Source organism: Chelonia mydas, chromosome 2 (genome assembly GCF_015237465.2).
Source record: "Chelonia mydas isolate rCheMyd1 chromosome 2, rCheMyd1.pri.v2, whole genome shotgun sequence".
NCBI classification, from domain to species: domain Eukaryota; kingdom Metazoa; phylum Chordata; order Testudines; family Cheloniidae; genus Chelonia; species Chelonia mydas.
This window is the reverse complement of record NC_057850.1, coordinates 26,443,572-26,456,857: the sequence shown is the minus strand read 5'-3', so window position 1 is coordinate 26,456,857 and position 13,286 is coordinate 26,443,572. Positions and strand designations below refer to the sequence as shown.

Genomic DNA, 13,286 nt, shown 5'->3' with positions numbered 1-13,286 from the left:
TGACTTTCCGTGGACCTCCATGACTCTGCAGCGGACGGTACACCTGGCCTGGGGGAAGCCTGATCAGCTCACGCAGTTCCCGGGCCAGGCGTACCGACCGCTGCTGAGGCAGTCGCGGGTCCCCCCCTGCCCCTTAGCAGCAGGAGTTTGAGTGTGGAGGGGGCTTAGGGCTGGGGTGCAAGACAGTGCTTACCTGGGGGGGGCGTAACAGGATCTCAGCTCCTAGGTCTACATGCATCCCCGCCCGCAGGCACCTCCCCTGCAGCTCCCATTGGCCACGGTTCCCAGCCAATGGGAGCTGCAGAACCGGGGCGTGGGGCAGAGCGGAGGCAGCATGTGGAGCTAGGGTTGCCACTTCCCAGGAGCTGGGTAGGGAACCTGCCCCAGCCCTGTGCTGTGACCCCAGCCTCCCCCCAGCATCTGTAGCTCCCCTAACACCCTCCAGGGCCACCCTACCAAGCTGTCTCCCCCCACCCCCCTCCAAGTTTTAGTCAAGGATATACAGTAAAAGTCATGGACAGGTCACAGGCTGTGAATTTTTGTTTACTGCTTGTGATCTGGTCATGACTTTTACTAAAAATACCCATGACTAAAACTAACCTTAGTTATAATCAAATGCTAGGATGGGAGTTCTAGGTTGTTGGGATTTTTTAAGCTTACTATGATCTTACCTGTCACTACTTGGCCAGAGCTGCCCCTTCCCACTTGAACAGAGCATAGAGTACTTCAGTGATGAACTGACCAGAGTAAAAGCACACAAGAAAGCAATAAGCAATGCCAGATTACTTAATACCAAGAAGAAAACTATACTTTTTATCCTTAGAAAGTTTAATTTATCCTTGACATCCCAGTGATGCAAGTATCAGCTGTATCTTACAGGTGGTGAAATGGAGAAAGGTCAACTCACATACCTAAAGACACAGAGCCAGCAGCAGAATCAGGATTAGAGCTTCACAGACCCTCACTTGTAGACCTATGCTCAGGCTCCTTTGTCAGAGGCTGGCCTCTGCATGAGACTCACATTTACCCATTATTTCACACTAATTTTACTCCTGGGGAAATTCTGTGCCAAAAAAAAAAAATTCTGCACATATTCTAAAATTTTACCAATTTTATTTGTCAAAATTACACTATATAATCATGCCAGTTTCAGTTATTTTAGTAATTCAATTATTTTGCCAGTTTCAATTATTTCAGGCATATTACTTCAAAATACCAGTCAGTCAGTATGTCTGTAACAATACAGGTTTCAGAGTAGCAGCCGTGTTCGTCTGTATTCGCAAAAAGAAAAGGAGTACTTGTGGCACCTTAGAGACTAACTAATTTATTTGAGCATAAGCTTTCGTGAGCTACAGCTCACTTCATCGGATGCTCACGAAAGCTTATGCTCAAATAAATTAGTTAGTCTCTAAGGTGCCACAAGTACTTCTTTCCTTTTGGTAACAATACAGACACACACAAAAATTCCCCCAGGAGTTAAAGAAACCCCTATGACAACCCCAGCCCAGACACTCACACCCCCTCCCTCCCAGAGCCCAGCCATGCACCCCATCAGACCAGACACTCACATCGCCCACTCCCCAGAGGCCAGCTGCAGGGCTTTCCAGCCCAGAAACTCACACCCCCTTGCCACCAGAGTCCAGCTGCACCCTCCCCCAACCCAGACACTAACACCCTCTAACCCCCAGAACCTAGGGATCCAGAGGGAGAAACAGCCTGATGTTGAGTCCCAGGCTTGCACAGAGTTTCCTGCGCACCACCGCTTCCTTCCTTCAGAGCGTGCTGGGAACTGCAGCTGCTGGGAACCCTCCAGTTTTCTCCTCCTCCCCTGGCCTTGTCTTCTATTTGCGAGCTGGGCTCTGCCAGGTACAGCAGTTCTTAGTGGCGGCCAACAGCTCTGAACCCATTTCTTTCGGGAAAAAAGGAAATTCTCCACGCACAATTTCTGAAAAATTCTGCATTGCGCAGTGGCGCAGAATTCCCCCAGGAGTAACTAATTACCCACAGTTACATTTATATTGATTTAACATCAATACTATGGTAGATACAAACATCTATAACTAAAATGCCACAAAACATTATTGATGAAAGAAATTCAACCCATTCAATTTCATAGAATCATAGAATATCAGGGTTGGAAGGGACCCCAGAAGGTCATCTAGTCCAACCCCCTGCTCGAAGGAGGACCAATTCCCAGTTAAATCATCCCAGCCAGGGCTTTGTCAAGCCTGACCTTAAAAACCTCTAAGGAAGGAGATTCTACCACCTCCCTAGGTAACGCATTCCAGTGTTTCACCACCCTCTTAGTGAAAAAGTTTTTCCTAATATCCAATCTAAACCTCCCCCATTGCAACTTGAGACCATTACTCCTCGTTCTGTCATCTGCTACCATTGAGAACAGTCTAGAGCCATCCTCTTTGGAACCCCCTTTCAGGTAGTTGAAAGCAGCTATCAAATCCCCCCTCATTCTTCTCTTCTGCAGACTAAACAATCCCAGCTCCCTCAGCCTCTCCTCATAAGTCATGTGCTCTAGACCCCTAATCATTTTTGTTGCCCTTCGCTGGACTCTCTCCAATTTATCCACATCCTTCTTGTAGTGTGGGGCCCAAAACTGGACACAGTACTCCAGATGAGGCCTCACCAGTGTCGAATAGAAGGGAACGATCACGTCCCTCGATCTGCTCGCTATGCCCCTACTTATACATCCCAAAATGCCATTGGCCTTCTTGGCAACAAGGGCACACTGCTGACTCATATCCAGCTTCTCGTCCACTGTCACCCCTAGGTCCTTTTCCGCAGAACTGCTGCCTAGCCATTCGGTCCCTAGTCTGTAGCGGTGCATTGGATTCTTCCATCCTAAGTGTAGGACCCTGCACTTATCCTTATTGAACCTCATCAGATTTCTTTTGGCCCAAACCTCCAATTTGTCTAGGTCCTTCTGTATCCTATCCCTCCCCTCCAGCGTATCTACCACTCCTCCCAGTTTAGTATCATCCGCAAATTTGCTGAGAGTGCAATCCACACCATCCTCCAGATCATTTATGAAGATATTGAACAAAACCGGCCCCAGGACCGACCCCTGGGGCACTCCACTTGACACCGGCTGCCAACTAGACATGGAGCCATTGATCACTACCCGTTGAGCCCGACAATCTAGCCAGCTTTCTACCCACCTTATAGTGCATTCAGCCAGCCCATACTTCCTTAACTTGCTGACAAGAATACTGTGGGAGACCGTGTCAAAAGCTTTGCTAAAGTCAAGAAACAATACATCCACTGCTTTCCCTTCATCCACAGAACCAGTAATCTCATCATAAAAGGCGATTAGATTAGTCAGGCATGACCTTCCCTTGGTGAATCCATGCTGACTGTTCCTGATCACTTTCCTCTCATGTAAGTGCTTCAGGATTGATTCTTTGAGGACCTGCTCCATGATTTTTCCAGGGACTGAGGTGAGGCTGAGGTGGTGGCCAATTTCCTACATGCTAGTTAAAGGTTAGTAGCAATTGGACATCTAACATAGTGAATGCCAGTGAAAATGAGGTAGGATCAGACGCTACAGGGAAAGAACAAATTAAAAATTACTTAGACAAGTTAGATGTCTTCAAGTTACCAGGGCCTGTTGAAATACATCCTAGAATACTCAAGAAGCTGACTGAGGAGATATCTGAGCCATTGCGATCATCTTCAAAAAGTCATGGAAGATGGGAGAAATTCCAGAGGACTGGAAAAGGGCAAATATAGTGCCAGCCTATAAAAGGTGAAATAAAGACAAGCAGGGGAATTACAGACCAGACAGCTTAACTACAGTACCCAGAAAGATAATGGAGCAAATAATTAAGCAATCAATTTGTGAACACCTAGAAGATAAGATAAGTAACAGTCAGCATGAATTTGTCAAGAACAAATAGCATCAAACCAACCTAATAGCTTTGACAGGGTAACAAACCTTGTGGATAGGGAGGAAGGGGGAGATGTGGTATACTTTTACTTTAGTAAGGCTTTTGATACTGTCTCCCATGACCGTCTCATAAACAAACTAAGAAAATACAACCTAGATGGAGCTACTAGAAGGTGGATGCATAAAGGATTGGAAAACCGTTCCCAGAGAGTAGTTACCAGTGGTTCACAGTCAACCTGAAAGGGCATATCAAGTGAAGTCCCCCAGGAATCAGTTGTGGGTCTGGTTCTGTTCTTCATCAATGATTTAGATAATGGCATAGAGAGTACACTTGAAAAATTTGTGAACAATACCAAGCTGGGAGATGTTGCAAGTGCTTTGGAGGATAGGATTAAAATTCAAAATGATTTGGACAAACTGGAGAAATGGTCTGAAGTAAAAAGGATGAAATTCAATATAGAAAAATGCAAAGAACTCCATTTAGGAAGGAACAATCAGTTGCACACATGCAAAATGGGAAATGACTGCCTGGTAAGGAATACCAGAGAAAGAGATCTGGGGGCCATAGTAGATTACAAGCTAAATAAGAAAGCACAATGTAACACTGTTGCAAAAAAAGCAAACATCATTCTGGGATGTACTAGCAAGAGTGTTGTAATCAAGACACGAGAAGCAATTCTTCTGCTCTACTCCACGTTGATTAGGCCTCAACTAGAGTATTGCGTCCAGTTCCGGGCGCCACATTTCACAAAAGATGTGGACAAATTGGAGAAAGTTCGCAAAAGAGCAACAAAAATTATTTAAGGTCTAAACAACATGACCTATAAGGGAAAATTGAAAAAATTGGGTTTGCTTAGAGTGGAGAAGAGAAGACTGAAAAGGACATGATAACAGTTTTCAACTGTTACAAGGGGTGGCGGGGGAGGGGCGGAAATGTTCTCATTAACCTCTGAGGATAGGACAAGAAGCAATGGGCTTAAATTGTAGCAAGGGTGGTTCACGTAGAACATTAGGAAAAACATCTTAGCTCTCAGGGTAGTGAAGCACTGGAAAAACCTGCCTATGGAAGTTGTGGAATCTCCATCATGGGAGATTTTTAAAAGCATATTACACAATCACCTATCAGGGACAGTCTAGATAATACTTAGTTCTGCCATGAGTGCAGGGAACTGGACTAGAAGATCTCTGGAGGTTCCCTCCAATCCTGTGATTCCATGTTTTATTTGTACCTTTAGTATGCTAGGGCATTGGAAGGTGGAGGCAATAAATGTGGGTGAGACCATGGTAGCAGATCGCATCAGATTCCATTCCCAGTACCTAGGACCCTACCAAATTCACAGCCATGAAAAATGCGTCATGGACTATGAAATCTGGTCTCCCTCCATGAAATCTGGTTTTTGTGCGCTTTTATCCTATACTATATAGATTTCATTGGGAAGAACAGCATTTCTCAAATTGGGGGTTCTGAGCCAAAAGGGAGTTGCGGGGAGCGGGTCACAAGGTTATTTTAAGGGGGTTGTGGCACTGCTACCCTTACTTCTGTGCTGCCTTCAGAGCTGGGCAGCTAAAGGGTGGCAGATGCTGGCCAGGATCCCAGCTCTGAAGGCAGTGCCCCACCAGCAGCAGTGCAGAAGTAAGGGCAGCAGTACCATGCCACCCTTACTGTTGCCTTCAGAGCTGGGTGGCCAGAGTGTGGCAGCTGCTGACTGAGGGCCCAGCTCTGCAGGCAGCAGTGCAGAAGTAAGGGTGGCAATACCATACCAGGCCACCCTTACTTCCGTGCTGCTACTGGCAGCGGCGCTGCCTTCAGAGCTGGGCTCCCGGCCAGCAACTGCTGCTCTGCAACTGCCCAGCTCTGAAGGCAGCGCCGCTGGCAGCAGCGCGGAAGTAAGGGTAGTAGTATCGCAACCCCCCACACAAAACCCCTCCTGTTCGGGTCAGAAACCCGACAATTACAACACCGTGAAATACAGATTTAAATAGCTGGGATTTACGATTTTTCAAACCCTATGACCGAGTAACTGACCAAAATGGCAAGGCCGCCTCTGCGGTGCCACTCCCGCCGTCCCGCAGGGGGACACCCGAAAACGCGTCTCCCCGCCAGGCGGGGGTGCTGAAAACCGACTCTCCCCGCAGAGGGGATGCTTCAAACGGCGCTGCTGCTGCCGCCGCCGCCGGCCCCCACGCGGCCCTGGCCAGGCGGCCGCACAGACCCGACCCTCCGCGCCGGCTCCGCTTACTCACCAGCCCGTCGATCTGCACCTGCTTGACGGCCGAGTCCCCCGGGGCCGCCTTGCCCCTGGCTTTGCTAGCGGCAGCGGAGGAGCCGGTGCCGGCGGCCACCGTGGTTTCCTTGCGAGACGCCATGTTGAAAGACGCTTCCCCCCTCACGCCGGCCGGAAAGAGAAAAATGAAACACCGGAAGCGTGACTAAGGGCCCGGAGGTGGTTGTGAATGACTTCCGGACGGAAACTAAGGGAAAGGTCAAAAAGGGCCGAAGTTGAGTGGATGGTTCCCGGTTGACGCACGCGCAGATAATACTTTGAGTCCGGAGACACACCGCGCGTGCGTAGAATAAAATCGGGCCGCAGAAAGCCGCGCATGCGCATCAGTGGTGATTCGGCAAGTGTGTCTCCCCCGTCTCGCACACAAACACACGCACGTGGAGGGCGCGGGGCAGCTCTGGGCGCGTGCGGGCCACCGCGTTCGTGTGCGTGTGAGAGTGGCCGCTAGGCTGCGCCTCCACGAGCGGGTTGTACCACGTCAGCCGCGCAGGTATAGCCGGGGTGGCTACGCTGTGCTGGAGCAGCATGAGCGCCCTTGTACTGCTCTAGCTGCGTCCACACTAGGGGCTGTGTCGGGATAGAAGAACGGCACTCCCCAGCAGACATAGGTCAGTCCGTACAAAACCAGCCCGTGTCCCAGCGCTAACACCTGTTGGATCGCATTTCTCTAGGACAGGTGATGGCATCAGAGCAGGGCTGCATCCGAGGTCTACGGGTTTGCACTGGGATCCACCAACAGGCAGGACTGGAGGAAAATGAGGGTTTGGTGCGGAGGATTTCCTAACAGGAGATGTTCTAGGGGCAAGGGAGGGGGGACAAGCATAGGCAACTAGTAACTGCAGATAGTGGGGGAGCACAATGGCAGACTCGCTCTGCACCGCCATGGTCAACTTCCTGCTGAGTGACTGCCAGGGCACCCTCCAACAACACTCTCTTGACCACAGCGCCCCCCTGACCGTGGAACCCTGGGCAGTCACCCACCCTTAAGGCCAGCCTAGCCAGGGTCGGTCTTAGGGAAAATGGCGCCCTGGGCAAATTTGTATTTTGGTGCCCTGGCCCCCCTGCCTCTCCCAGTCCCCCACCCATTGCCCCTGCCTCCCCCGGCCACCCACTCATAACTCTCGCTGCCCCTCTGGGCTCCCTACCCATCACCCTTGCCCCCCCACTGTCTACCCAGGCTCCCCACCCCTGCCTACCCTCCCCATTGCCCCAACTGACTCCCCAAGCTCCAGGCAAGCTAATCCAGACACATACTCAAGCAGGTAACTGTGGCTGCTGGCCACAAGGAAGGGATGCAACTCAGCAGGCTTCCCTGCACCCCATCTAGCAATGCTATGCTGTCAGCCTAGCCTTGCTGCCCTGCTCTGGGCTCCACCTAACGGGGCTCAGCAGGAGTGCTTGCTGCTGATGCCTTTCCCAGGCATGTCCCTTCAGCTGCGCTCAGCCCATCTCCCACCGTTGCAGAAATTGGGGTCGTTGGGAATGGGAGTGGGCATATGACCTCACGTGCCCCCACGCATCGTCTGTGGGGACAAGGGTTGGCATTGAGGATTTTCCAACGGGAAGGGCTAGAGCAGAGGGAATGAAGGGTTGTACTGGGGATTTCCCAGGGGACCACATACAGAGACCACGTACAGAGAAAGGGTTTTCACTGGAGCTGTCTACACAGCAGATAAACACCCGTTGCTGGCCTGTGGCAGCTGACTGGGGCTCATGAGGCTATAAAATTGCGGTGTAGACATTCTGGCTGGACCCCAAGCTCTAGGACCCTGCGAGAGGGGAGGGTCCCAGAGCCCGGGCTCCAGCCCATGCATCTACACAGCAATTTTTAGCCCCACATCCTGAGCCCTGCATGCCTAAGTTAGCTGACCCTGCAGGCATGCCACGAGTCTTTTATTCCAGTGTAGACATACCCTAACAGGCCAGATTTGTGTGAAGCAGTGATATCAGCCCTGAGCCTACATGAAGAAGGATAGTGGTAAATTGTGAGCTATGAGATTGTAGGAAGTGATACAAATGTGAGGGGGACAGGGGGGTTGGATAGGCATGGGAGTCCCGGGAGGCCTGTCAGGGAATGGGGGTGTGAATGAGGGTCAGGGCAGTCAGGGAGCAGGCGGGTTGGATAGAGAGGTGGGGTCCTGGAGGGTGGTTAGAGGTGGGGTGTTTCAGGAGGGGGCAGTCGGGACAAGAGCGGGGGGATTGGATGGGTCAGGGATTCTGAGGGGAGCAGTCAGTGAGCGGGAAGTGGGAGGGGGAGGGGGCGGGGGCCAGGCTGTTTGGGGAGGCACAGCCTTCCCTACCCTGCCCTCCATACAGTTTTGGAACCCCAATGTGGCCCTCAGGCCAAAAAGTTTGCCTACCCCTGCTATAAGCTGTCATTCGGAAAACAATTATTTGAATGGTTCTCTTTTTCCTCCGGAATGTCATTAATAAAAATCTATACATTTACCTTAGTTTCTGTGATTATATTTGGTCAGCATTGCAGCATAGTTGGCAACTCTGATTAATGTGGAGTTGCGGCCAAACAGAGCTAACCTTTTACACTCCTTGTCAGAGGCGGTGGACCTACACTGTTGTCTCCCTCTCTGGTTGGCCACCTAGATGACAAGTGAATTTGGTGTGGGGAGTAAATAAGAACTCTGTGCCTTTTGAGGGGACATAGTATTTGTTACCAGTCTTCTTACATGTGGGTGGTATGGTGGCAGGAGTCTGCCAGACTGTCTTAGCAGATTCCATCAACGTTTTGTTAATTGGTATTATTATCTTAGATGTTGAGGATGTCTCTAAAATGTCAGGCAACTCATGTGCTTCCAGTACCTCCTCAAGAGCTATTTTCAGGTCATCTGCCATCCTTTTGAACAACTCCTGAAACCATTTAAAGTTATCAGCAGTCGTTGGTGGGGAAGGCATAATTGCCTCATGTGGAGAGGAAGAGGAGTTGTTGATACTGGGGGAGATGTCTTGTTCTTTTCTCTCCTCCTCTGTTGGCCCTTCTAGGGGTTTGGATGTCCCAATAGCCGAAGGTGGAAGTGGGAATCTGATGCCTTCCCAGTGTGGGCTAGGACATCTTCTGTATGGTCCCCAAGGATCCCAGTACTGCCAGTGTGTGGGGAACGGCATGGGGGGGACTTATCCAGGGGTGTCTGTACCATGTGGTATATCATGTCTATATGTTGGTCTTGAGCATAGAGATCCAGATGTTATTGATGGTCTGGCAGGAGAGAAATGGTGTGGGAAGAACACCCCTTCTTCCTCCCCAAAAATGCAGGGCACTGAGGATAGTAATCTGGTTGGAGAGCGTTTTCTCTTGGATTGCTCTCTGTGTGGCAGTGAAGAAGCTCATTTCTTCACCTTTTAAGGAATGAGCTTTTGCCGAGGTCGCTGGAGAGGTCTTCCTTGATCTGGCTCTGGTAGGAGTCTGTTGACCCGATTCAGAAGCAGGCTGCAGGGACTTTTCCATCAGGAACATTTTAAGCCTCAGGTCTCTGTCTCTGTGAGCGCAGGCTTTGAGGTTGCTACAGTGAGCGTACTTTTGATGTGCGACTCATCTAGGCACCTCATACAATGTGTGTCTGCCCGACACTGACATCGCTTCCCTGCATGTCTGGCAGCGTTTAAAGCTGGGTGAAAACAAAATGTTTAGGTGAGTGAAGGGGAAGTAAACCATCTAAAAACTAAAGCTTATATTATCCAAACAATCTAACATCCTAAACTATTTAAAACAAGTTGTCTTTGAGCAACTGCTGGGAGCTCTGCCTCAGGCCAGGGACAGTTGAGAAGGAACTGAGGGGTACAGGTCATGCGCATGCTAGATGAGGCACCAACAGTGCCGCAAGACAGGCAGCACACATGTGTGACCCGAATGGGCACTGCTGCTGAAAGTCTGAGCTGAAGTGCAGGGATACACCAACACCTGAAATGGAGCACCCACAGGAACATCACTCGAAGAAAATTCCATGCTGCTTTCTTCCCCTGCTGGTGTTCACATGAAACAGAACAATTTGCAATCTCCTCGCCTTGTTAGGCTTGTTTTCTGCTATATGTATATTGCAGTAAACCCATATTTCTCTGTTTAGTATAGACCTGTTTAATACCTTTACCTAGGCAAGGCTGTCTGGTCTTGAACATGTGCTAGTAACATAATACAGGAGAAATTCATAACTTTACATATAATGTTACTAAATACATTTCACCACAATATTATTGACTAGCAAGTTGTTTTCAAATGATACCTCACAAAGCAAATTTTGTACAAAGATTACAATAGAGTGTAGGGTGTGAATACAGGGATTCTTTGAGACAGAGGGGTTGCAAGCGCTTTGGGGGACAGGATTAGAATTCAAAATGATCCTGACAAATTGGTCTGAAATAAATAGAATGAAATTCAATATGGACAAATGCAAAGTACTGTACTACAATTAGGAAGGACTAATCAATTGCACAAATACAAAATAAAAAATAACTGCCTAGGAAGGAGTACTGCGGAAAAGAATCTGGGGGTTATAGCAGATTGCAAACTAAGTATGAGTCAACCATGTAACACTGTTGCAAAAAACAACAAAAACAAAACGCAATCATCATTCCTGGATGCTGTGACAGAGACACTCACCTCTTGAGAGCCTCCTATTGGCTAGGTGTGGTGCTGCAATCTCTCCCTCCTCCGACTTCCTTGTAGATTGCTGACCTCATTAGGCAGGTCCTCAGTGGCTCAGTCAAAAAAGGACAAACCTTCCAAGTTGGCAAGTGTCCAACAAAACTATCTGCCCTCAGGCTCTTCAACCCCATCTCTGGGTCCTTTAATGCCCAACCTTTGCTCAGGCTTCTAAATGAGCATTATGCCCTTCTCAGGGTTTAGGCCATTTCAGCAGTAGCCAGTGGAGGAACCCAGGCCCACCCACTATTCTGGGTCCCAACCAGGGATCCTATAAACAGCAGCCACATACTGCAGTGTTCAGTTCACTGCTGTTGTTCCTGAGCCTTTTCCCACATGCCCCCTTCTCTCCACACTTACCTCAGGGTTACGGTTCTCCAGTCTTCTCGCTCCCACGGCCAGTAAATGCCACCCGTCAACCTCTAGCCAGATCAGAGTACCCTTCCTCACCTCTCTGGTCCCAGCCAGCAACTGACCTGCTTAGCCCCTGCAACTCCTTTTATCTGAGCCTGCTGGACTCTGATTGGCTGCTTCTATGCACCCTCTCTAGGCAGGCCTGGAAGACACCTTCACTGCTGCTTTCCTGGGGTGGGGTGGGGTGGGGTAGGACCTGCTTTCCTGGGGTGGGGTAGGACCTCCAGCAGTGGTAGGTACATCCTGTCATAGATGTATTAGCAGGAGTATTGTAAGCATGACATGAGAAGTAATTCTTCCACTCTACTCAGCACTGGTAAGTCCTCAAATGTGTCCAGTTCTGGGCACCGTACTTCAAGAAAGATGTGGACAAATTAGAGTAAATCCAGAGGAGCAACAACAATTAAAGGTCTAGAAAACATGACCTTCAAGGGAAGATTGAAAAAATTGGGTTTGTTTAGTCTAGAAAAGAGAAGACCGAGCGGGGACCTGATAACAGTCTTCAAGTACGTAAAAGATTGTTATAAAGACGAAAGTGATAAATTGTTCTCCTTATCTACTAAGGACAGGACAAGACATATGGGCTTAAATTGCAGCAGGGGAGACTTAGGTTAGACATTAGTAAAAACTTCCTAACTGTAAGGGTAGTTAAGCACTGGAACAAATTACCTCGGGAGGTTGGGGAATCTCCATCATTGGAAGTTTTTAAGAACAGGTTTTAAGACAAAGACCTGTCAGGGATGGTCCAGATAATACTTAGTCTTGCCTCAGTGCAGTGGATTGAACTAGATGACCTATTGAGGTCTCTTCCAAGCCTATATTTCTATGACTGAGTGAAAAACTACAAGATCGATTTCAATATCTTATAAAATTCCACTAACTTTAGGCTTTCGTGGCCAAAGCAGTACCAAGTATTGGAGATGGTACATAAAATTTGGATGTTAGAAGCCATTGGTACCTATGCTGAAAAGTAAACTTGGAGTCAGTTCCTCCCATAGCTGCTTCCACTTTCCTTGACGAGAATACAAACAAAGATTTTTATTGGATTTTTTTCTTTGAAATGAGAAGGGAAAAGTAATAAGGTGCAATGATAAAACAGTAGCCAAGGTGGGAGCTGCAACAACATAAGAAAGCCCTGGAGAGAAACATCAAATGCAATAAAGAAAATACAGGCCAGAATGTAAGCTTTAAAAACATGATTTATTTTTTGAAATGGTATGTGAGCTTCAGAGGCTGTCTGCTTTCAGTTGTGCTTTCAGCCAGACAGCCTTTTAGTATTTGACGAAATGTGAAAGCAGCACTGTGAAAAATAATAGAGTACTTAATGGACAATAGCATAATATGGTATTTCTAAACATGAAGGAAATACCTTAATAGTATGGGCTGTTTTATCACTCGAGAAAACAAATTGTTTTTACTGCTCAACTCTATTCTCTCTCTCTCTTTCAGTAACTGATTTCAATTAGCATTTATCTTTGTCTACCCTCTTTAAATGCAAGGTGTTTATGTCTAATTTTTTCATGTTAATGGATTATTTTCTGTGGCAACTCAAACTGTCCAGCATAAAAATTCCAAAAGATGAAACTAAGGTGAATATTAGCAGTAAAAAAAAATCACTTGATCCAGAATGTAGCTGATGGAAAAGAGGAACTTTTTAAAGAGTTAGTTTTGGCCTGTAAAACAAACAAGATAACTGTACAAATTCACTGGGGATTCCTGAACGGTTCCTGAATCCTTCTGCATTGTCAGGCGTGTTCTGGAATTACTCCAGGAGCTGCACCATGATAGAGAATGGACTGAAGACAAAATTCACCACTCTGCTATGTACATCAGAATAGACTCCATTATTCTGCTCCCACTAAATATTCAGATTTCTCACAGAAATCAATGGAAGCACGAAAGGAGAGCAGAATATCAGAGTTGAGGTCTGCTGCATGATTCAGAAACATTTTGCCCATAATATTCAGTTCTGATCTTAGATACAATCACCAGCCAAATTCACCACTAGTGTAAATATATTCATCTTCTATAATCA

General features: G+C 48.0%; 1 protein-coding gene across 2 annotated transcripts in view; it reads right to left on the bottom strand.

Moving 5' to 3' along the window:
• EIF3H (eukaryotic translation initiation factor 3 subunit H) overlaps positions 1–6,370 on the bottom strand; it is a 121,916-nt gene extending 115,546 nt beyond the window's left edge. Inside the window, exon 1 of one of the 2 annotated variants that reach the window (XM_037892094.2) lies at positions 6,146–6,370. In XM_037892094.2, the coding sequence (XP_037748022.1) occupies positions 6,146–6,268 (123 nt within the window). In that variant the 5' untranslated portion in view covers positions 6,269–6,370. The remainder of the gene's footprint in view (positions 1–6,145) is intronic. The other variant, XM_043539161.1, reaches the window with a different exon arrangement.
• Between the last annotated feature and the right edge of the window lie 6,916 nt (positions 6,371–13,286).